This window comes from Malaclemys terrapin, chromosome 1 (genome assembly GCF_027887155.1).
Source record: "Malaclemys terrapin pileata isolate rMalTer1 chromosome 1, rMalTer1.hap1, whole genome shotgun sequence".
Classification (NCBI taxonomy): Eukaryota; Metazoa; Chordata; order Testudines; family Emydidae; genus Malaclemys; species Malaclemys terrapin.
The window spans coordinates 4,207,277-4,232,286 of record NC_071505.1 but is presented as its reverse complement, the minus strand read 5'-3'; the positions used below and the strand labels follow the sequence as shown (position 1 = coordinate 4,232,286).

General features: G+C 53.3%; 1 protein-coding gene and 1 pseudogene across 1 annotated transcript; both read right to left on the bottom strand.

The window, feature by feature from the left end:
- Positions 1-2,669: 2,669 nt before the first annotated feature.
- Positions 2,670-12,685, bottom strand: LOC128826593 (interferon-induced protein with tetratricopeptide repeats 2-like; annotated as a pseudogene).
- Positions 12,686-19,275: 6,590 nt separating this feature from the next.
- LOC128830316 (interferon-induced protein with tetratricopeptide repeats 2-like) lies at positions 19,276-22,818 on the bottom strand. The gene is made up of 2 exons (XM_054016131.1): positions 22,674-22,818; positions 19,276-21,592 (listed from the first exon to the last, which is right to left on the bottom strand). Exons 1-2 carry the CDS (start codon positions 22,676-22,678, stop codon positions 20,233-20,235), a joined length of 1,365 nt encoding a protein of 454 aa, XP_053872106.1. The 5' UTR covers positions 22,679-22,818; the 3' UTR covers positions 19,276-20,232.
- Positions 22,819-25,010: the final 2,192 nt, after the last annotated feature.

The following is a 25,010-nucleotide window of genomic DNA, read 5'->3' as shown; positions in this document are numbered from 1 at the left end:
AGTTTGCTGTGTGTGTAGAGGGGGGTTGGACTGAGTTTGCTGTGTGTGTGTGTAGGGGGGGGTTGGACTGAGTTTGGTGTGTGTGTGTGTAGGGGGGGGTTGGACTGAGTTTGCTGTGTGTGTGTAGAGGGGGGTTGGACTGAGTTTGCTGTGTGTGTGTAGAGGGGGGTTGGACTGAGTTTGGTGTGTGTGTAGAGGGGGGTTGGACTGAGTTTGCTGTGTGTGTGTAGGGGGGGGTTGGACTGAGTTTGGTGTGTGTGTGTGTAGGGGAGGGTTGGACTGAGTTTGGTGTGTGTGTGTGTAGAGGGGGGTTGGACTGAGTTTGGTGTGTGTGTGTGTAGGGGGGGGTTGGACTGAGTTTGCGTGTGTGTGTAGAGGGGGGTTGGACTGAGTTTGGTGTGTGTGTAGAGGGGGGTTGGACTGAGTTTGCAGTGTGTGTGTGTGTAGAGGGGGGTTGGACTGAGTTTGGTGTGTGTGTGTGTGTAGGGGGGGGTTGGACTGAGTTTGCGGTGTGTGTGTGTGTGTAGGGGGGGGTTGGACTGAGTTTGCAGTGTGTGTGTGTGTAGGGGGGGGTTGGACTGAGTTTGCTGTGTGTGTGTGTGTAGAGGGGGGTTGGACTGAGTTTGGTGTGTGTGTGTAGGGGGGGTTGGACTGAGTTTGGTGTGTGTGTGTAGGGGGGGTTGGACTGAGTTTGCAGTGTGTGTGTAGGGGGGGTTGGACTGAGTTTGCTGTGTGTGTGTAGAGGGGGGTTGGACTGAGTTTGCTGTGTGTGTAGAGGGGGGTTGGACTGAGTTTGCTGTGTGTGTGTGTGTAGGGGGGGTTGGACTGAGTTTGGTGTGTGTGTGTGTAGGGGGGGGTTGGACTGAGTTTGGTGTGTGTGTGTGTAGGGGGGGGTTGGACTGAGTTTGCAGTGTGTGTGTGTGTAGGGGGGGGTTGGACTGAGTTTGGTGTGTGTGTGTGTGTAGGGGGGGGTTGGACTGAGTTTGCTGTGTGTGTGTGTGTAGGGGGGGTTGGACTGAGTTTGGTGTGTGTGTGTGTGTAGGGGGGGTTGGACTGAGTTTGGTGTGTGTGTGTGTAGGGGGGGGTTGGACTGAGTTTGCAGTGTGTGTGTGTAGGGGGGGGTTGGACTGAGTTTGCAGTGTGTGTGTGTAGGGGGGGGTTGGACTGAGTTTGCAGTGTGTGTGTGTGTAGGGGGGGGTTGGACTGAGTTTGGTGTGTGTGTGTGTGTAGGGGGGGGTTGGACTGAGTTTGCTGTGTGTGTGTGTGTAGGGGGGGTTGGACTGAGTTTGGTGTGTGTGTGTGTGTAGGGGGGGGTTGGACTGAGTTTGGTGTGTGTGTAGAGGGGGGTTGGACTGAGTTTGGTGTGTGTGTAGAGGGGGGTTGGACTGAGTTTGGTGTGTGTGTGTGTAGAGGGGGGTTGGACTGAGTTTGGTGTGTGTGTAGAGGGGGGTTGGACTGAGTTTGGTGTGTGTGTGTGTGGGGGGGGTTGGACTGAGTTTGGTGTGTGTGTAGAGGGGGGTTGGACTGAGTTTGCTGTGTGTGTGTAGAGGGGGGTTGGACTGAGTTTGGTGTGTGTGTGTGTAGAGGGGGGTTGGACTGAGTTTGGTGTGTGTGTAGAGGGGGGTTGGACTGAGTTTGCTGTGTGTGTAGGGGGGGTTGGACTGAGTTTGCAGTGTGTGTGTGTGTAGAGGGGGGTTGGACTGAGTTTGGTGTGTGTGTGTGTAGGGGGGGGTTGGACTGAGTTTGGTGTGTGTGTAGAGGGGGGTTGGACTGAGTTTGGTGTGTGTGTGTGTGTAGAGGGGGGTTGGACTGAGTTTGGTGTGTGTGTGTGTGTGTAGGGGGGGTTGGACTGAGTTTGGTGTGTGTGTGGGTGGAGGGGGGGTTGGACTGAGTTTGCAGTGTGTGTGTGTGTAGGGGGGGGTTGGACTGAGTTTGGTGTGTGTAGGGGGGGGTTGGACTGAGTTTGCTGTGTGTGTAGAGGGGGGTTGGACTGAGTTTGCTGTGTGTGTGTGTGTAGGGGGGGGTTGGACTGAGTTTGCTGTGTGTGTAGAGGGGGGTTGGACTGAGTTTGGTGTGTGTGTGTGTAGGGGGGTTGGACTGAGTTTGCTGTGTGTGTGTGTGTAGGGGGGGGTTGGACTGAGTTTGGTGTGTGTGTGTAGAGGGGGGTTGGACTGAGTTTGGTGTGTGTGTGTGTGTAGGGGGGGGTTGGACTGAGTTTGCTGTGTGTGTAGAGGGGGGTTGGACTGAGTTTGGTGTGTGTGTGTGTAGGGGGGTTGGACTGAGTTTGGTGTGTGTGTGTGTGTAGGGGGGGGTTGGACTGAGTTTGCTGTGTGTGTGTGTGTAGGGGGGGGTTGGACTGAGTTTGGTGTGTGTGTGTAGAGGGGGGTTGGACTGAGTTTGGTGTGTGTGTGTGTGTAGGGGGGGGTTGGACTGAGTTTGCTGTGTGTGTAGAGGGGGGTTGGACTGAGTTTGGTGTGTGTGTGTGTAGGGGGGTTGGACTGAGTTTGCTGTGTGTGTGTTTGTAGGGGGGGGTTGGACTGAGTTTGGTGTGTGTGTGTAGAGGGGGGTTGGACTGAGTTTGGTGTGTGTGTGTGTGTGTAGGGGGGGTTGGACTGAGTTTGGTGTGTGTGTGTAGAGGGGGGTTGGACTGAGTTTGCTGTGTGTGTGTGTGTGTGTGTGTGTGTGTACAGTGCGTCCCCCTCCCAGCAGGGGGTGGGGATGAGGGGTGAAAGAGGCGCAGATCCCAGCTGTTTGTTAGCCCCAGTGTCTTCATCGTTTAGCGGTAAGTGCCTGCCCCATGTGTGGGGCCAGACAGCCCAGATGGGCCGACCTTTAAGATGCAATACAGGCACAGTACAGCATTTGGGTTTTTTTGGTCTCTGCTGCTGTCTGATTGGTTACTTCTGGTTTCACCTGGTGTCCAGTTGACCGGTCAGCCCCTAACTCTGGTGTTCATATCTTTGATGTTCTACTGTATCATCTTGCCGCAATCTGAATCTCTTTTGTGGTGTCTGGGTAAAGGGTTTTGGTTTTAAAAATTCCTCTGCAAAGTCTGGGTGTTAGTTGCTTCAACTATCACATGTCCCTGAAGGGTCAAATTATAAACCAGAGTGCCCACATGGGTGGAGCTCTGGGGGGGGTGCTTATGCTGTGGGGGAGTCTTGGAGGGCTTAACAGGGGGCACTCACCTCTTGAGCACCACCTGCCGCTGCGAGCGGTACGGCAGCCTTTTTCCTGCTGGCACTCCCCGTGAGTTGGCCTCGCTTGGTGGGTCTTCAGTGGCTCAGCCCTCCAGCCACGTCATGCAATCAAAACAAAACCCTTTCCGGGTAACAAAGTCCAGCAAAACTATCTGCCCTCACCAGCATCTTCAGCCCTGGCTCTGAGCCCTTTAATTTCAGCCTTTCGCTTGGGCTTCCAAATGAAATTTGTCCCCTTCTTGAGGATACCACTTTGCTGGTGGGGGGCACCTAGGCCCACCCCATAGCCCAACCCAGGGACTCCGTGCACAGCAGCCCTGCCCCACTCACTGCAATTCCTGGCTGCTACTTTCCCTGCCCCCTCATAGCTCAGGGTTTCTCTGTCCCAGCTTCAGCAAATGCAGCTAGAACCAAACTCAAGTTGTCCCCAGAGTTCTTTTGCCCGGAGAGGAGTGTGAGTGCCCATGTCCCTGCCCCTGTGGCCCCAGCCAGAAACTGCCCTGCTAGCGCCCACAGCTCCTTTTATCTGAGCCTGCTGGGCTCTGATTGGCTGCTTCCATGGGGCTTCTCTAGGCAGCCCTGGAGGACCCACTTTTGCTGCTCTTTTCCTGGGGCAGGATGCGGTAGGACCACAGGGCCTCCAGTAGGGGCCCAGAAAGGCCGGGTGCAGCCTGTCACATGGGCCCATGAGCCATGGGGCCCCACTTTCGAGAAGGGGTGCCTGACCAGAGTCTAGGACCAGGGAGTGAGCCTAGAGGCCGAAGAAGCAAGTAGTGTTAAGGCCTGTCCAGAATCCAGTGATATAGGCACTGACTGCGTGGGTGCTCTGGGGCTGGAGGACCCAGGGGGGAAAAAAATTGTCGGTGCTTAGCACCCACTGGCAGCCCTGCGGATCAGCTCCTCTCCCTCCCCCCTGCCCTCCCACCCACTAGCAGGTGCCACCAATCAGCACCTCCCACGGTCAGCTGTTCAGCAGGGTGCAGGAGGTGCTGGGTGTGGGGGAGGAGTGGAGGCAGGAAGAGGTTGGGGGTGTGACGGGTTGGATCACAGAAACCCCCCTGGGAGCTGCCAACTGATGTGCCAAGACTACCCCTGCTGCTATTTTCCCTGCCAGCTCAGGACTCCAGCACCCTGTCTTGCTGAGCCAGACACTCCCGTCTGCTCCAACAAAGACCCAGGGTCTGAATTACTTGCCCCAAAGTTGCAAGTTTACCTGAAAACAGCTCACAGTAGTGTGCTTGTCTCTAGCACTCAGATGCCCAACTCCCAATGGGGTCTAAACCCAAATAAATCCATTTTACCCTGTATAAAGCTTATGCAGGGTGAACTCATAAATTGTTCTCCCTCTATAACACTGATAGAGAGATATGCACAGCTGTTTGCCCACCCAGATATTAACAAATACTCTGAGTTACTTAATAAGTAAAAAGTGATTTTATTAAATACAGACAGTAGGATTTTCATAGATTCGTAGATTCTAGGACTGGAAGGGACCTCAAGAGGTCATCGAGTCCAGTCCCCTGTCCGCATGGTAGGACCAAATACTGTCTAGACCATCCCTGATAGACATTTATCTAACCTACTCTTAAATATGTCCGGAGATGGAGATTCCACAACCTCCTAGGCAATTTATTCCAGTGTTTAACCACCCTGACAGTTAGGAACTTTTTCCTAATGTCCAACCTAGACCTCCCTTGCTGCAGTTTAAACCCATTGCTTCTGGTTCTATCCTTAGAGGCTAAGGTGAACAAGTTCTCTCCCTCCTCCTTATGACACCCTTTTAGATACCTGAAAACTGCTATCATGTCCCCTCTCAGTCTTCTCTTTTCCAAACTAAACAAACCCAATTCTTTCAGCCTTCCTTCATAGGTCATGTTCTCAAGACCTTTAATCATTCTTGTTGCTCTTCTCTGGACCCGCTCCAATTTCTCCACATCTTTTTTTAAAATGCGGTGCCCAGAACTGGACACAATACTCCAGCTGAGGCCTAACCAGAGCAGAGTAGAGCGGAAGAATGACTTCTCGTGTCTTGCTCACAACACACCTGTTAATACATCCCAGAATCATGTTTGCTTTTTTTGCAACAGCATCACACTGTTGACTCATATTTAGCTTGTGGTCCACTATAACCCCTAGATCCCTTTCTGCCGTACTCCTTCCTAGACAGTCTCTTCCCATTCTGTATGTGTGAATCTGATTTTTTCTTTAAAAAAAATCAGATTTAAGTGGTTCCAAGTAGTAACAGACAGAACAAAGTAAGTCACCAAGCAAAATAAAATGCGCAAATCTATGTCTAATCAAACTGAATACAGATAATCTCACCCTCAGAGATGCTTCAGTAAGTGGTTTTTTTCCCCCCTCAGACTGGACACTTTCCAGGCCTGGGCACAATTATTTCCCCGGTACAGCTCTTGTTCTAGCTCAGGTGGTAGCTAGGGGATTCTTCATGATGGCTCCTCTCTCTCCTTGTTCTGTTCCACCCCTTTATATATCTTTTGCATAAGGCGGGAACCCTTTGTCCTTCTGGGTTTCCACCCCCCCTCACTGGAAAAGCACCAGCTTAAAGATGGATTCCAGTTCAGGTGACATGATCACATGTCACTGCAAGACTTCATTGCCCACTTGCCAGCACACATATACAGGAAGACTAACAGGTAAACACAGGCATCTGCAGACAATGGCCCTGGTTAATGGGAGTATCACGATTCCAAATCACCATTAATGGCCCACACTTTGCATAATTACAATAGGCCCTCAGAGTTATATTTTATATTTCTAGTTTTAGATACAAGAGTGGTACATTTATACGAATAGGATGATCACACTCAGTAGATTATAAGCTTTGTAATGATACCTTACAAGAGATCTTTTGCATGAAGCATATTTCAGTTACATCGTATTCACTTATTATTAAATTTTTATAAAACCATATTGACTGCACAGCATCACAGGGGGAGGGGGCAGGAAGAGGTGGGGCAGGAGTGGGGGCTTGGGGAAGGTCTGGAGTGGGGGTGGGGTCAGGGGTGGAGCCCACCCTCCCTGGAACTCAGGAAGTCGGCCCTTCTGCCGAGGGATATCAGAAAGACACCGATCCAGTTCTGGGAGCCGATCCCAACAGCCTGGTAAGCGTCCAGCACAGGTGACCTCAACCAGGGCTGGGACAACTGGCCTGGCAGCAGCAGCCACCCAGAGGAGCTGTACCAATGGAGCGAAAGCAGCTCCGTGTTTGTGTGTCCACCAGGCCTTAGCAACAGACTGAAAAAGCGTCACAAGCCCTGATTCTCATTTACTTCTCACTGACCCTGTTCGGACACTTCTGAAACTTCAGCCTTGGCTCCTAAGTACATGAGAACGACCAGACTGGGTCAGACCAATGGTCCATGTAGACCAGTCTCCTGTCTTCTGACAGCGGCCAATGCCAGGTGCTTCAGAGGGAATGAACAGAACAGGGAATCATCAAGTTGTCCATCCCCTGTTGCCCATTCCCAGCTTCTGGCAAACAGAGGCTAGGGACACCATACCTGCCCATCCTGGCTAATAGCCATTGATAGTCCTATCCCCCAGGAACTTATCTAGTTCTTTTTTGAACCCTGTTATAGTCTTGGCCTTCACAACATCCTCTGGCAAGCAGTTCCACAGATTGACTGTTCATTGTGTGTAGAAATACTTCCTTTTGTTTTAAACCTGCTGCCTATTAATTTCATTTGGTGACCCCTAGTTTTTGTGTTATGAGAAGAAACAAATAACACTTCCTTATTTACTTTTTCCACACCAGTCATGATTTTATAGACCTCAATCATATCCACCCTTAGTCATCCCTGTTCCAAGCTGAAAAGTACCAGTCTTATTAATCCCTCCCAGCTGGGGAAACTGGTGCCATGTAAATGGGAGTCATGGTCAGGGTGAGGTGCAGAAAGCAAAGATGGGACTCATGATATAGACACACTACAAGCCCTCAGCTATGCACGTGCAAGAACTCAAGGCTGTTTGAAGAAACTCCACACCTATTTGCTGTGTGGAGGTTAGAAGGCAGCAGAGCTGGCAGGTAGGTTTGCTTAGAGACAAGGATGGTCGCACCGTCCCCTCTGGGTAGAAACAGCTGCTCAGGATCAGAAGCTAAACTCTCCTCTGCGGTGATGCTTACAAAACACTGGACAGTGGCTGGGTAGCTGGTGGGCTGAGCCCACTGTCCATTTTGCTGGCCAGTATCGTCTGCCTGTGCTCCCCCGTCTGTCTGCTGGTTCCCTCCTGTTGTCTCTGGTCGCAGACTGTAGGCGCAATGGGGTCCTGGTCCATGTCTGGGCTCCTAGGCGCTATCACAATACAGGTAGCTAATGATAATTATAAGAAGCAGCAGCAGGATGTGCCCTGGTCTGAACTATTCAGGGGGCCCAGAATCATTTGGAACACGAATGTCATTGTTACACAGCTGGGGAAAGTGACTCACTTCAAAAGGTGGTCTTGGTGTGTCCAGGGAAGGGAAAGGATCCTACATTGTCTCCACATCTCCAGTCTCCTGCTCTGTTGTTGCCACCAGTGGACTTCCTCCTTTATTCAAGAGACTGACTTTCAGTCTCTTGAATGAAGTCATGAATGGCTTTAGCCTCAGCGATTTGGGAGTGCTGCTGGAATATTTCTGCCATCTTTTCCAACTTCTTTTTCAGTTGTAGCCTCTCCAGATAGTCGTCTGGAATGGCGAAACCTGCTTTGTACATCTCAGCTGCCTCCCGCACTGAGTTCTTCTTGTACAAGAGGAAATTTCCCCAGTGAAGGTAGACTGCCTGCTGACACTTCTTGCTGAGGTTGGGCGTTTCACTCATGAGATTGAGATAAATCTCTTCTTGGTAGTGAAGTGTATTTTCTCCATACACTTCAGCTAAAGCCAGCTTTGCAAACACAGAGGTTAGATCTTTTTGCACAGCCTTTTTGAAGGCCTCAATAGCTGCTGCCAATATTTCTTCTCTTCTGCTGGAATTGTCCCCCCTCAACTGTATCTTGTAGCAATACCCAAGGTCATAGTGAAGGAGATGATAATTGGGGTTCAGAGATATTGTTCGCTCTAGAATAGAGATTGTTTTTTCTACGAATTCTGGTTGAAAGAACTTGGCTGCATTTCTCAGGACCTCAGGGTCCAGGCTATTCTGAAGAACATCATCTAAGAGGGCTTCTGCTTGCTGTCTATTCACGCTCTTAAGGATCTGGGCTAAATACACCTTAGCTTCATAGTTTTGCTGCTGTTCACGGATAATGGCGCCCAACTTCTCTCTGGCAGCATTCTGAGATGCAGAATTGTGTGAGTGAGTCCATGATGCAAAGGCTGCGATTGCCAACCCACCAAGAAACTCCTCATTTGCTTCGTCTTCTCTTAATGCCATTTGGAAACACTTTGTGGCTTCTCTGCCATTGCGGAAGCCTGCTGCCAGGAGAGACCAGCCTTTCTGTGCATGTATCTCAGGGATCTGAGCTGCATATGGAGAGCGGCTCTTCAGGGAGCTGCAGATCTTTCTAACCTTGTCCAGGTAAAGCTCAACCAAATCATAGTGGGCCAAGTGATAATAGAGCCAGGCGTAGTTTCCGTAAATGACCAGGACCTGCCGGGGGAAGTTATCTGGGTGATCTCTTTGCAGAATCTCCTCGGCTTCTCTAAGGCTTTGCAGAGCGTCTTCATATTGCCCTTGCAGGTGGCAGAGATAAGCCTGCATGGCAAGGAACGTGGGCTGGTTCTGGTAGTGAGTGTGGGCAATCCTGAGAGTCAGAGTTTGGAGGATGTGAGCTGCATTTACCTTGTCTCTGATTTCAAAGTTCCAGGTGAAGTGGCACTGGAGGGCCTGCAGCTTCTCCTTCAGACGCAGGGGGCTGCAAAGAGAGGGGGAAATGAGACTCCATCTGGGCTGAATGAATTTCCACTGCACGCTGCAATCCTGGGGCAGTGATTACAGAGTGACACAGTCTCCTTCTGGTTTAAAGCAAATAGCTAAGTGGCAACAAAGAACCAAGGCTGGATTTCAGTGTCTGACGTCCTCACTCTCCCAGGCGTGGGACCCCTGGGTTGAATCTAACCGTTGTGAAATCCTCTGCAAGCTACTCCCCTTGGAGAGGTGGCAGCGCTGGGAAGTCCCGAGTGTAGCCAAGGCCAAAGGCCAGTTCCCAGCACGCTGGCAGTGTAAAGCGAGCGTAAATGCAAAGGCCCCTTCACACGGCCAGGGTGCTGTGAATGGCTGCAGGGTGTGTCCCCCCCTGCAGTGAGAGGTGTGATCGCAGCATGGGCTGCCCTCCCCGCACTAGCTGTAACCTAGCTCCCGCAGCTAAAAACAGCAGTGACGCGTGGCGGCGTGGGATCCGCGAGCCCGTCTGGCCCCCCGGGTACGTACTCGTGTTTCTAGCCCACATCCGGGGCTGTGTCTCTGCAGCGTCACTGCTCGGTTTAGTCCCACTAGCTAGATTAAAGGTAGCCTACCGCCCCTCGCCCCCGGTGCCCCTCAAATGGCCCCCCTGCTGTCTGCACCGGGCAGTATCACAGCGAGCCCATAAGAGGCTCTGGCCCAGGGGTGGGCAAACTTTTTGGCCCGAGGGCCACATCGGGGTTGCAAAACTATATGGCGGGCCAGGTAGGGAAGGCTGTGCCCCCCCAAACAGCCTGGCTCCTGCTCCCTATCCCCCCCCCCACTTCCTGACCCCTGACTGCCCCCCTCAGAACCACCGCCCCATCCAACCCCCCTGCTCCTTGTCCCCTGACCGCCCCGTCCCGGGACCCCCACCCCCTATCCAACCTCCCCTGCTCCCTGTCCCGACTACCCCACCCCTATTCACACCCCCACCCCCTGACAGGCCCTCCAGTACTCCCACGCTTATCCAATCCCCCCCTCCCCCCTGTTCCCTGTCCCCTGACTGCCCCCTGGGCCCTTCTGCCCCTTATCCAGGCCCCCAGCCCTGGCCCCCTTACCACACCGCTCAGAGCAGTGTGTCTGGCAGCCGCTCAACCGGAGCCAGACAGGCTGCCCCCGATCACAGGAGCGCCTCCCCGCCCCCCCAGAGCGCTGCCTGTGTGGCGCACTGAGGGGCCGGGGGAAGGCGGGGGAGGGGCCGGGGGTAGCCTCCCCAGCTGGGAGCTCAGGGGCCGGGCAGGACGGGCCGGATGTGGCCCAAGGGCCGTAGTTTGCCCACCCCTGCCTTGGCCCCACCAGGGCCAGCTGGAGGGGAGGTATTTGACCTTGCATGGCCCCATGACACATCGCCTGGGGCTCCCTTCCCTGCAGCCTCCTCTGCGCTGTAGGTCCGTTCTCCTGCTGCTGCTGCCTTTTCTCTCTGCATCTCCCGGGCTGGTCCCGTCCCGCCCCCCGGCTGCCCCTTGGCTCCAGCCCCCCGGGGATCGGAGTTAATCCCCCCCCCGGTGTGTGCAGAGGGGTGCGGAGGGGCAGCAAGAGTTAAAAGGCCAGTGACTAGTCTGGTAACAGTGTGAGGTTATGTAGGGTTACCGTATTTGAACGTTCAAAAAAGAGGACACTCCACTGGGCCCCTGGCTCCACCCCAACTCCATCCCTTCCCCGCCCCCATTCCAACCCCTTCCCCAAAGTCCCCGCCCCAACTCTGCCCCCTCCCTGCCCCATTGGACCCCTTCCCCAAAACCCTGCCCCGTCCCCACCTCCTCCCCTGAGCGTGCCACATTCCCCCTCTTCCCCCCCTCCCAGCCATGCGAAACAGCTGTTTCGCGGTGCAGGCAGGGAGCTAGGGGGAAAAAGTGGGCACTCTCTCGAGTGATCAACATTCACTTTCTTTCTTGAATGATCAACTCTTCTTTGGGGAAAAATAATAATGGCAAAATCCCGGACGTTTTTAGATATTTAAAAATTCCTCCCGGATGGCGATTTAAGAACCAAAAAGCCGGACATGCCCAGGAAAATACGGACGTATGGTAACCCTAGGTTATGAGTGTAATAAAATATCTCATTGAACAGTGACACAGGGCCAGAAAGAGTTAATTACCTCCCAGACTGACCTGACCCATGGCCGAACTTTAGAGACTGGTTAGGAAGATCTGTAAATGAACAGAGCTTTGAAATGCAGCCGGCATTGTTAGAGATCTCAAGGGTAGGTGTTTGCTCAGGTCTTGTGATGTCAGCAAACAAGTCTTGTCTATTGCTATAGCTTTGATTCAAAGATCAAAAAAAGAATATTAACATTTAGGAAGATACTTGAGTGAAATAGTATTATTGTCTATGTGTCTCTTTGAAGGTTGTGGGAAACTGGATCTGAACTGTTAATGGATAAATTACCCTGTGCTAATTGCCAGGATGTTGGAAAGTTGAGCCTATTGTTTTCTCAGGCCAAGAGGCCGCTGGAAATGTCTAAAAACCCTGGGACATGATCCTTCTTCATCTCAGATCTGCTTTGGGTTTCAAGAGTGGGGAAACCTTAAGCCACAAGGATTGAGATCCCCAGTCACTGACTGGAGGGACCCTGAATATAGACATTGGACTATAACCTCTGGACTATTTCTAAAAGGACTTTTGGCAACTACAAACGCATCTCTGCTAGAATTGAATTCAAGTCTGTCTGTATATTGATCTTTCAACCAACACTCTCTCTTCTTTTCTTTTTTAATAAATGTTAGTTTCGTTAATAAGAATTGGCTATAGTGTGTATTTTGGGTAAGATCTAAGTTATAATTGGACCTGGGTATGTGGCTGATCCTTTGGGGTTGGAAGAACCTTTTCTTTTATACGATGAAAAAAGATTTTCAGAATTTATCGTCATGTGTTTGACAGGTGTGTCAGGCCTGAGGCTGGGCACTTTAAGGGAAGTGTGTTGTTTGGACTCTGAGTAACCAGTGAGGTAATACAGAGGCTGTTTTGTGCAGGTAAATCTAAATATTGGAATATCCACCAGCGTTTGGGGTTTGTCTGCCCCGTTCTGGTTGCAGTTCACCCTGATTGAGTGACCTCAACTGGCTCCCACTGGCACCTTCGTCACAAACAGACACGTTGATGTTTAAAAAAACAACAGAGAAGGGGACAGGGCAGGAGATGGAGAGGAGCTCTCTCACCTGCCCCTCGGTTGATACGGAGTGACAGCTGGCCAGAGGGGGGAGTGAGGTATAAACAGTGACCTGCTCTAGCCCTGTGAGTCACCAGCCTGCAGCATCAACAGGATGCAAAATTACCCCCGATTTACCCTGCCCCAGAGGTTTAAAAGCCGGAAATTGACAGCCCCGGAAATGCACAGAGGGGCGAGGAAGGTGTCTGGATTTAGTCCTTGCTGGAAATGCCCCCCGCCCGCCCAGCGACCCCAATGCTCCTACCTCATTGCGATCCGCTGAGTCCCCAGCCCAGCCAGGGAGGTGACGGCTCCTTTCACTGCACTGGGTTTCTTCCCGAGCTGGAGAAGTGCCCGGTTCTGGGAGAGACCCGAGTTCTGTCTGGGGCCAGAACGGACTGTGTCTGCTCGGACCCCCCTGCCCTTTTATAGCCAGCCTGGGCTGCGGGCTGGGGAGCTCACGGGGCTGGCTGGGAACTGAAAGCGAGAGTGAGCTGGGGAAAAGGAAACTGAAACTTAACTTTCAGCTCCACTTGTCATCTTCAGTTTCCACTCTGCCTGACTTGCCACCTGCAGCTCCATGGGTGAAATGGGACTGGTTACAGGGTGTGTGTGTGTGTGTGTGTTTGTGTCTCTACGCACACACGTTTACACACATACAATCCTGCCCTGGGTTTCCCCGCACACAGACGGGGTCACTCACCATTACCACACCGCAGTGCGCTCCCTGTTACACACCCAATCAACTCCACAGCCCCGTACAGTGACCAGATTGGCCGTGTCCCAGCCTCCGGCCAGCCCTTCCCCGCCACCTTGGGGTGTTCGTGTCGCCCGGGTGGGAACAGCCTGCGCTGCCCTGAGCACAGGGGCTGCGGTTGTGTGCAGAGGATGGGGCCCATAGCACAGAGGAGCTCTCCCTCATTCACTTCCAGGTACCTGCACAGGTCAGTGGGCAGCCCGGCTCGTGCTACACACGGGGACTGTGTGGCACAGTTGGCAGCCTGTCCCTGCCCCCGGCACGGGGCACTTAGCAGTGAGGAGCAGAGGGAAATGACTGAGGCAGGGCGATTAGCAAAATGTGAGCACTTTGTACCTGCTCCCCCAGGTCTCCTCCTCCTCCCCGAGCCCTCCCCAGCTTTATCCGTGCAGGGGGCAATCTTCAAAAGTGACCCCCTGATTTAGATGCCCAGGCCCCATTGGCTGCCAGCGTGATCCATGACCCTCAATCACTGCCCCACGGCTGCGCATGCTCCAGCTGGAGGGGCAGATAGAAGGAGGCAGCACAGCTCAGCTCGGTCGGGGCTGACTGAGGAGGAGGAAGGATGTGTGCTGGAGGCTCTGGCCGTCCTGGTGGCTCGCACGCCTGGGTAAAGGGCATGGGAAACAGGGGCGCTAATGGAGACACTCCATTTACAGCGCTCTTCAAGGATAAGGTTTCTTGTGCCCACATCCTCAGTTTTTACTCAAGGTTTCATCTGAGTTTCATATCAACCAAGTTATCCATCCCCCAGTCTCTTTCCCTAAACCACATTAGTACAAGGAGGAGGATGCTGCTTTACACACCGGGATGTGGGCAGGGCACTCGCCGTCTATCTAGACAGGACCAAGTCATCTAGATTATTTGTGTCTATTGCTGTACATCTAAAGGGTCAACACTCGCCACACAGGGACTCTCCAGGGGGGTTTCTCCTTGTATTATATCATGCTCTGAATGTGCCAACATACAACCTCCCTCCAGGGTGCTGCCCCTCTCCACTAGATCCCTTTCTACCTCTGCCGTGTCACTCCGAGAAGTTCCCGTTGTGGAGATTTGCACGGCTGCATCTTGGCTTCCCTACGTACCTTTTCCAAGCATTGTGTGGTGGCGCAGGCTTCTTGACCAAATGCCGCCCTTGGAAATGCAGTTCGGTCCTCAGTCTTGGATTTGGCTCCAAAGCCCCTTCCCCCAGCTGGGGGTTCTGCTCAGGAGTCCCCAGAAGTGGGGCACATGTAGGGACACTGCTCGAAGAAGAAGGAGAGGTAATTCCCCTGTGCAGTCTCTGGAGATCTTCAAGATGTGTGTCCCTGTGGGTGCCCCACCACCCACCCTGTTTCCACTGTTTCAGAGTTCCCATATGGGACTTTGTGGCCGAGGAGGAACTGAGGGCAGCTTGTCTGTGCAGTGCTGTATAGTCTGGGGCAGGGCGTGAGGAGATGGAGGTCAAGGTGAAAACTTCCAGTTTTTTAAACCTCTCCTCATATGGAAGCTGTTTCATATCCCCAATCGTTTTTGTTGCCCTTCTCTGTACTTTATCTATTGCAATATATATATTTTTGAGCTGTGGCAACCAGATCTGCACACAGAATTTAAGATGTGGGCGTGGCATGGATTTATATAGAGATGACATCATATTTTCTATTTTATCTATCCCTTTCCTAATGGTTCCTAACATTCTGTCAGCTTGTTTGACTGCCATTGCACCTTGAGCAGATACTTTCAGAGAAGTATCCACAAGTCTTTCTTGAGTGGTAACCGTTAATTCAGAACCCATCATTTTGTATGTAGAGTTGGGATTATGTTTTCCAATGTGCATTACTTTGCATTTATCAACATAGAATTTCATCGGCCATTTTGTTGCCCAGTCACCCCGTTTTGTGAGATCCCTTTAACTCTTCTCAGTCTGCTTTGGACTTAACTATCTTGAGTAATTTTGTATCATCTGCAAACTTTGCTACATCACTGTTTACCCCTTTTTCCAGATCAGTTATGAATGTGTTGAATAGAACTGGTCCCCGTTCTGACCTCTGGGGAACACCACTATTCACCTCTCTCCAGTCTAAAAACTGACCATTTATTCCTACTATTTGTTTCCTGTCTTTTAATCAGTTACTGATCCATGAGAGGATCTTCCTTCTTAACCCATGACAGCTTACTTTGCTTAAAAGCCTTTTGTAAGGGACCTTGTCACAGGCTTTCTGTCAGAGCCCCCGGATCAGCCTTGTCTTTGTTGACCTCCTCCAAGAATTCTAATAGATTGGTGAGGCATGATTTCCTTGTACAAAACCCATGTTGACTCTTCCCCAACAAATAGGATGTATTAGCAGGAGTGTTGTAAGCAAGACACAAGAAGTAATTTTTCTGCTCTACTCCACGTTGATACAGCTTCAAATGGAGCATTGTGTCCAGTTCTGGGCACCACATTTCAGGAAGGATGTGGACAAATTGGAGAAAGTCCAGAGGAGAGCAACAAAAATGATTAAAGGTCTACAAAACATGACTTATGAAGAAAGACTGAAAAAACTGGGTTTAGTCTGGAGAAGAGAAGACTGAGAGGGGACGTGATAGCAGTTTTCAAGTACATAACAGGTTGTTACAAGGAGGAGAGAAAAAAATTGTTCTTGTTAACCTCTGAGGATAGGATAAGAATCAATGGACTTAAATTGCAGCAAGGGTGGTTTAGGTTGGATATTAGGAAAAAGTTCCTAACTGTGAGGGTGGTTATGCGCTGGAATAATGTGCCTAGGGAGTGTGATGGCGTGGCTGCTTCTCACTGGCAGAAATGGGGTTAAAAGCAGCCCTACGGAGGGTGCGCTGTAAGCAGCCAATTAGAAGTGGGCTGAGAGGAGCAGCCAATCATGGCCCGGCAGGCTCATATAAGAAGAGCTGCATGGCATAGCAGAGTTCAGTAGCTGAATGGAGCTTGTGGGGAGAAGACCAGGCTCTGAGCAGGAGGAATGTGTGCCAGCACCTGGGATAGAGAAGTGCTGCAAGCAGGGGCCGGGGGTGGGCTAGAGAGAGCTCCGGGCTGGCTGCTACGGCCTGCGGGCTGGCTGCTACGGACCTGAGGTGTGGGCAGAAAAGGGTGCTGCAGCTGCATGGGAAGTGGCCCTGGAACAATGCACTGCAGTAGCCAATGAAGGAGTGGCTGGACAGATACTGTGGGTCCCCCGGAAGGGGGGAACACCGAGTGTGGCTCAGCCAGAGGGCAGTGTCACTGAAGAGGACGTGGGTCCTGGAACAAAAGCGATGGCGACAAGGCACTACCAGAGGCGGGTGCCCTGGTGAATAAGGTAATTACCATGACAGCCAGTAGGAGACGCCAGAGCGGTGAATCCCATCCCGTCACAGGGAGGTTGTGGAATCTCGGTCAAAGAGCAGGTTAGATAATCACTTGTCAGGGATGGTCTAGATAATACTCCCTTCTGCCTTGAGTGCAGGGGACTGAACTAGAAGAGCTCTTGAGGTCCCTTCCAGTCCTATGATTCTATGAAATGGTGTTTATCTACGTGTCTGATAATTCTCTTCCTCGTTATAGTTTCAACCAATTGCCAGGATCGCATCTGGAGCTTTTTTAGAAATTGGTGTCACATTAACTCTCCTCCAGTCATCTGGTACAGAGGCTGGTTTCAATGGTAGGTTACATACATAGGTTCTAGGACTGTACATTTAATTTCTGTTTAACTAGCATCCTCATTACTGTGTAGTTCCCCTTTCTGAAATTAAAGGCTTCTGTGTTGGACTTCTTTGGTGGTGTCCCCCGCCCCCCGATATGTTAAATTTAATTATTTTATGGATGCTATTACAAAGCGGTTCAGCTATATTCACCTCTTGGACCGAATCCTGTGCTCCACTTAGAACTAAATCAAGCAGGTAGAAGCACTCCTCCCAGACTCTAGGGAGATGGGGATAACAATCTCGGCGCAGAAGGAATTATGGTCCTTTTATCCTGTTTGGATTCTCGGGGGCAAAGATTCCTAAACACAAGCCAGAAATGCGCAGTACTAACCTGGGTTCGCTCTAATGCACATATCTAGCGGGCGTATTTCAGCAGCTCTAGCACCTAAGACGGCAACCTGTTTTTGTGTGTATGGTTCTTTGTTTTAACCTTGTAAATAATGCTGTGATTTCTTTTTCCTGGTTCATAAATCCTAGTTTACTAGAGAAATGTCTACAAGTGTTGTCTTTGGTGGGAGATCTAAGGTGCAAATTGAGCTGGGTGTCCGTGACGGGTCCTTTGTGAGTGAGACTAACCTGAATATTTTGTGATCCTTGGTGTAAAGTGACCACGTACCACAGAGCAAGCTGGCCTGGGTGGCGAGATAGAGCGGAATGCCCCAGGGGAGTGTCTGTGGCCCCACGGTAAAGCTGCTTTCAGCCTGAGGGGTTCAAACTTGTCACTTGGTTGGTGAAAGCGAAGTCTAGAATTCCCAGCCAGTTTGGGGCTTGTGCTGTGGGTCTTCAAAGTCTGCCCTAGGCTGGTATTCTCACTCGTGAGCCACTCCAGCCAGTGTGACTATAAATACGCTTCGCTATGGCCCTGGGGAGCCACGTCTGGGCTCTCCCGGCGCATGGGGGCTTGGAGCTCCGATGGACACAGCTCTCCATAGCCCTGCAGAGCCGCCCATGTGACTGGCACAGCCTCCCGCCCTGACACAGAGGGTGGCTCAGGCCTGCATTGCCCTCTAGGCCCTGCCCTCACCCGCCACGCGGCCAATGAGTCACGTTTTCCGCAGCCACTTTGGCTGCTGTCTCCCATTACTCTCAGTGGGGCTGACGTCAGCCAGAAGCCGTCTCGGTATAAGGGGGCTGCTGGCCCCCCACGGGAACTGAGTGGGGTTGTTTGGCTGCCCTGTCCCAGTACTGGGAAAGGACCATGGAGAAATCAGGATACGGAGACTGAGTCCCTGGGGCCAATGCTCCAGGACAGGCTGATTGACGGGGCGGGCAGGCCAATGAGGGAGTCAGAAGCCCGGGGTCCCGTCCTGTGTGAGCTGGAGTTGCCTGACCCAGGGCAGGGCTGAGCTAAGGGGAGGGCGGGGCTGGAGCCGGAGCAGCCCTGGGGGGTGGAGGGGTTGTGGCGTGCTGGAGCCGGAGCACCCGGGGCGCGGGTCTCTACCCGGCTCCCAGTGGTGATACATCCAGCCACAAACAGCTGCTGGGAGGGGCCCCCAACCCTGGACAGCCCTCCAGGGCAGGTACATGTTGACTGCCCAGGTTGCTGTGGAAAAGGATCGGGGCTGGAAGCAGGGCACCTGCTCTGCGTGTGAAGCAGCCCCCAACCAGATAAGAACCTTCCTGTGTTTTGCCCCTTCCCCAAGCTCCCTGAGGATCTGCGCCCCGTCCCCTCCAACACCCCCCGACAGGGGAAACCTGCCAGTTCCCAACCCCCCTCACTCGCACCCAGCCTGCCCTGGCTGTCTGCTGATCCCTTCACCGCAGCGCAAAGGGGTCCATGGTGTTTGGATGCGCATGGCCAGTCGGCAGCGCTGGGGCGAGCCTGTTCCCCTGCACCGATGGGGTCCCTGTGCCTGAGGGTTTGGAGCACACAGGACCCCAGGAGGGCTTTTGAACATGCCAGGTAAGGAGCCTTTACCCATGCCTCTGCCCCACCCCTTTCTCCACCTCACCCACCTGGGAGCTTAGGGTCCTTTATGGTAATGCCTTGAGTGCCCAGCAGACCTCAAAGATACCCCGTTAGCTGCCTAAGCTTCTATGGCCGCTTTTCAATAGTGCTAGCAGTGTCCACTGAGAACAATGGAGAATCGGCCTCACCCCACCCCCATTGGGAACAATCAGGGCCGGTACAATCCATTAGGCGACCTAGGCGGTCGCCTAGGGCGCGAGCATTTGGGGGGCGGCATTTCGGGTCCTTCGGCAGTGACCGCGGAGGCCGGATCTTCGGGCGCCCCGGTCATCGTCGGCATTTAAGCAGAGGGAGCTGGGGCGTGGGGGTGTGGGGAGGGCCGCCTGCAGCAAGTAAGATGGGGGCGGCACGGAGGGGAACTCCCTGCCCCGGCTCATCTCTGCTCCGCCTCCTCCCCTGAGCATGCCGCCCCGCTCTGCTTCTCTCCCTCCCAGGCTTGCGGCGCCAGGGAGGCGGGAGAAGTGGAGCGGCGACAGTGTGCTCAGGGAGGAGGCGGAGCAGAGGTGAGCTGGGGCGGGGAGGGGGAGGGACGCCTCATGGCGGAGGGGGGGTGGGGAGCTGCTGCAAGGGTGAGCAACTTACGGCGGAGGGCCTAGGGCGCGAAACATCCTTGCACCCGCCCTGAGAACAATAGAGCATTCCACCGCACCCCATCCCCTGAGAACAGTGCAGGGGGCTCGGACCCCAGCTGAGAACGACGGGAGCTGCTGGGTGCTGAGCTATTGGGTCAATCTGGACACTCATTTCCACCAAGTCAACTTCCGAAACTCCAGCCTTGGCTCCTGCGCTATCAGTGACTGTCCCGGTGCTTTACTGTGAGCTGGACGTGCCCGTGTGCTGCTCACCCCGATGCAACCGAAGGGCAGGGAAAGGAACGTTCCAAGATGGTGGAATTGATTTATTTCTGTTTTCTCAGTTACTTTTATTGTAAATGAAATAAAAACATAGCAGATCCCTGACAAGCTGGGGGTGAAGGTGCCATGTAAATGTGAGTTATTGTCAGTGAGAGGTGCAGAAAGCAAAGATGGGACTCATGATATAGACACACGACAGGCCCTCAGCTATGCAGATACAAGAACTCAAGGCTGTTTGAAGAAACTCCACACCTATTTGCTGTGTGGATGTTAGAAGGCAGCAGAGCTGGCAGGTAGGTTTGCTTAGAGACAAGGATGGTCGCACCGTCCCCTCTGGGTAGAAACAGCTGCTCAGGATCAGAAGCTAAACTCTCCTCTGCGGTGATGCTTACAAAACACTGGACAGTGGCTGGGTAGCTGGTGGGCTGAGACCACTGTCCATTTTGCTGACCAGTATCGTCTGCCTGTGCTCCCCCGTCTGTCTGCTGGTTCCCTCCTGTTGTCTCTGGTCGCAGACTGAAGACTCTTTGGGGCCAGACGCAATGGGGTCCTGGTCCATGTCTGGGCTCCTAGGCGCTATCACAATACAGGTAGCTAATGATAATTATAAGAAGCAACAGCAGCATGTGCCGTGGTGTGAACTATTCCGGGGGCCCAGAATCATTTGCAACACGAATGCCATTGTTACACAGCTGGGGAAAGTGACTCACTTCAGACAGTGTGTCCAGGGAAGGGAAAGGATCACATATTTTCTCTACATCTCCAGTCTCCTGCTCTGTTGCTGCCAGCAGTGGATCTCCCCTTGTACCGTGGAGTTTCAGTCTGTTGAATGAAGTCATGTATGTCCTCAGCCTCAGCGGTTTGGGAGCTCTGCTGGAATTCTCCTGCCACCTCTTCCAACCTGGTTTTCAGTTGTTGCCTCTCCAGGTACTTGTCTGGAATGGCGAAACCTGCTTTGTACATCTCAGCTGCCTCCCCCAGTGACTTCTGCTTGTAGAAGAGGAAATCCCCCCAGTGAAGATAGACTGCCTGCTGACACTTCTTGCTGAGGCTGGGCATTTCACTCATGAGATTGAGATAAATCTCTTCTTGGTAGTGAGGTGTATTTTCTCCATACACTTCAGCTAAAGCCAGCTTTGAAAATACAGAGGCTGGATCTTTTTGCAAAGCCTTTTTGAAGGCTTCAATAGCTGCTGCCAATATTTCTCCTCTGCCTGATTTGGCCTCCTCCAGTTGTTTCTTGTAGCAGACGCCAAGGTCATAGTGAAGGAGATGATAATTGGGGTTCAGAGATATTGCTCGCTCTAGAATAGAGATTGTTTTTTCTACGAATTCTGGTTGAAAGAACTTGGCTGCATTTCTCAGGACCTCAGGGTCCAGGCTATTCTGAACAACATCTTCTAAGAGGGCTTCTGCTTGCTCTCTATCCTCCCTCTTAAGGATCTTGGCTAAATAAACCTTAGCTTCATAGTTTTGCTGCTGTTCACGGATAATGGCACCCAACTTCTTTTTGGCTGCTTCCCAAAATACAGGCTTGTATGTGTGACTCCATGATGCAAAGACCGCGATTGCCAACCCACCAAGAAACTCCCCATTTGCTTCATCTTCTCTTAATGCCATTTGGAAACACTCTGTGGCTTCTCTGCCATTGCGGAAGCCTACTGCCAGGAGAGACCAGCCTTTCTGTGCATGTATCTCAGGGATCTGAGCTGCATATGGAGAGCGGCTCTTCAGGGAGCTGCAGATCTTTCTAACCTTGTCCAGGTAAAGCTCAACCAAATCATAGTGGGCCAAGTGATAATAGAGCCAGGCGTAGTTTCCGTAAATGACCAGGACCTGCCGGGGGAAGTTATCTGGGTGATCTCTTTGCAGAATCTCCTCGGCTTCTCTAAGGCTTTGCAGAGCGTCTTCATATTGCCCTTGCAGGTGGTAGAGATAAGCCTGCATGGCAAGGAGCACGGGCTGGTTCTGGTAGTGAGTGTGGGCAATCCTGAGAGCCAGAGTTTGGAGGATGTGAGTTGCATCTACCTTATCTCTGATTTCAAAGTTCCAGGTGAAGTGGCACTGGAGGGCCTGCAGCTTCTCCTTCAGGCGCAGGGGGCTGCAAAGAGAGGGGGAAATGAGACTCCATCTGGGCTGAATGAATTTCCACTGCCCGCTGCAATCATCCCCACCACTATGACAGGGAGCGACACTGCCCCCCACCTCCAGTGAACTCCCCACTGCAGGTACCCCCTCCAGCACCCCCCAACTGTACCCCCCGTTCCCTCCCCCTCCCCACCCGGCAGTGTCCTCTTTCTGGGAACAAGCATCGCACTGAATAATAGAACAACCCCCACCCCCCGCCTTGCTCGACACACCGCCTCCCCCGCCCCTTGCTAGACACATCAACACCCCCCCGCCCCTTGCTAGACACATCGACACCCCCCCCGCCTTGCTAGACACCCCCCCCGCCCCTTGCTAGACACATCGACACCCCCCCGCCTTGCTAGACAGACTGACCGCCCCCCCCCCAAGCTCTGGTCTGGGGCCGGTGCCCTGCGCTGAGGGGGGGGGGGGGAGGTCACGTGGTCTCAGTCCAGGCTGAGCGTTCACAACAGCCCCCCCATCCGCCCCCCCCTCTGCAAGCAGCTGGTTTCCCCTCCCTGCAGCCTCCTCCTCCATCGCTCCGTTCTCCTGCTGCCTCTTCTCGCTGCATCTCCCGGGCGGGTCCCGTCCCGCCCCCGGCTGCCCCTTGGCTCCAGCCCCCCGGGATCGGAGTTAATCCCCCTCCCCTGGTATGTGCGGAGGGGAGCAGGAGTTAAGGCCGGTGCCTAGTCTGGTAACAGGCACGTGGATGTTTAAAACCACAACAGGGAGAGGGGACGGGCGGAGTCTCTCACCGGCTCCTCGGTTGATGCGGAGTGAAGCCGGAGTGAGCGCTGGCCAGAGCGGGGAGTTCTCCGGGAAGTGACAGCAAGGTGAGCTCGCAGGGTGAGGTGTGAACAGTGCCCTGCTCTAGCCCTGTGAGTCACCAGCCTGGAGCAGCAACAGGCTGCAAATGACCCCAGATTTACCCTGCCCCAGAGGTAGAAAAGCCGGAGATGGACAGCCCCAGAAATGCGCAGAGGGGTGGGAAGGTGTCTGGATTGAGCCCTTGCTGAAAATGCCCCCCGCCCGCCCAGCGACCCCAATGCTCCTACCTCATTGCGATCTGCTGAGTCCCCAGCCCAGCCAGGGAGGTGACGGCTCCTGTCACTGCACTGGGTTTCTTCCCGAGCTGGAGAAGTGCCCGGTTCTGGGAGAGACCCGAGTTCTGTCTGGGGCCAGATCGGACTGTGTCTGCTCGGACCCCCCTGCCCTTTTATAGCCAGCCTGGGCTGCGGGCTGGGGAGCTCACGGGGCTGGCTGGGGAACTGAAAGCGAGAGTGAGCTGGGGAAAAGGAAACTGAAACTTAACTTTCAGCTCCACTTGTCATCTTCAGCTTCCACTCTGCCTGACTTGCCACCTGCAGCTCCATGGGTGAAATGGGACTGCTTACAGGGTGTGTGTCTGTGTGTGTGTGTTTGTGTCTCTACGCACACACGTTTGCACACATACAATCCTGCCCTGGGTTTCCCCGCACACAGACGGGGTCACTCACCATTACCACACCGCAGTGCGCTCCCTGTTACGCACCCAATCAACTCCACAGCCCCGTGCAGTGACCAGGTTGGCCATGTCCCAGCCTCCGGCCAGCCCTTCCCCGCCACCTTGGGGTGTTCGTGTCGCCCGGGTGGGAACAGCCTGCGCTGCCCTGAGCACAGGGGCTGCGGTTGTGTGCAGAGGATGGGGCCCATAGCACAGAGGAGCTCTCCCTCATTCACTTCAAGGTACCTGCCCAGGGCAGTGGGCAGCCCGGCTCGTGCTACACACGGGGACTGTGTGGCACAGTTGGCAGCCTGTCCCCGCCCCCGGCACGGGGCACTTAGCAGTGAGGAGCAGAGGGAAATGACTGAGGCAGGGCGATTAGCAAAATGTGAGCACTTTGTACCTGCTCCCCCAGGTCTCCTCCTCCTCCCCGAGCCCTCCCCAGCTTTATCCGTGCAGGGGACGATTTTCAAAAGTGACCCCCTGATTTAGATGCCCAGGCCCCATTGGCTGCCAGCGTGATCCATGACCCTCAATCACTTCAGTGCTTTTCAAAATGCCTCCCCCACATAAAAATGAAACCCTCTGAAGTGAGGAAATAATAGTCGGGTTCCCTGTGCAGCCTCATCTCTGCCCTTTGCACCACCGCAGGGTGGTGCACTCTTGAATTACACGATCACGTTCTATCTCCGTAGGGCCCTGCCTGGTTCGCTGCGCTGTGAGGACACTGTGGGATCTCTTCTGTTCTGTCCTACGTAGGTTCTTACCCTCTGCTCCTCCCTGCAGTGTCTGGGCCCTGTCCGGCTGTATATTAACCGCCGTGACTATCATCTGCCACGGGTTTGGGTTCTCCACTCCCTAGGGGAGAAGCGCCTCGTTTTGTTATGTTTTTCATTTTAAATACACACTTTCTTTTGTTTCAGAAGGTGGAGGATGTAACTGAGGGCCTCTGTTTTTTTATCTGATTCGGACGAACAGGGAGGAACTGGTTGAGAATCTGAAGGTGGAAGGCAACTTGGTTGAAAGTGAGCATAAAATGATAGCGTTCTTCTTCCAGTAGTGTCCCTGTGGGTGCCCACTTCAGGTGTGCGTACACCTCATGGCGCTTTGGTTGGAGACTTTTCAGAGTAGTGCCCGTTCGACCCATGCATACGCCCTACGTCTCCCGGTGCCCCGCTCCAAGGCTATACAGGTCTGCGTGGGCCACCCACCCTCAGTTCCTTCTTCGTCTCCTGGGCCTGGGACGGAATATTCGTGTGCCCACTGAGGAGTCAGAGCTCGTACCTCGTCTGATCTCTCTTTCTTCTGTCTTACACCCTGTCGCAGAAAGAAAGAATCAACCCCGCACTGGGCAAGCAGCGACCGACCAATCACTGTGGGCCCCAAAGACCCACCCCGCCCCTGCCCCACGGCTGTGCATGCTCCAGCTGGAGGGGCAGATAGAAGGAGGCAGCTCAGCTCAGCTCGGTCGGGGCTGACTGAGGAGGAAGGACGTGTGCTGGAGGCTCTGGCCGTCCTGGTGGCTCGCACGCCTGGGTAAAGGGCATGGGAAACAGGGGCGCTAATGGAGACACCCCATTTACAGCGCTCTTCAAAGATAAGATTTCTTGTGTCCACATCCTCAGTTTTTACTCAGGGTTTCATCTGAGTTTCGTATCAACCAAGTTATCCATCCCCCAGTCTCTTTCCCTAAACCACATTAGTACAAGGAGGAGGATGCTGCTTTACACACCGGGATGTGGGCAGGGCACTCGCCGTCTATCTAGACAGGACCAAGTCATCTAGATTATTTGTGTCTATTGCTGTACATCTAAAGGGTCAACACTCGCCACACAGGGACTCTCCAGGGGGGTTTCTCCTTGTATTATATCATGCTCTGAATGTGCCAACATACAACCTCCCTCCAGGG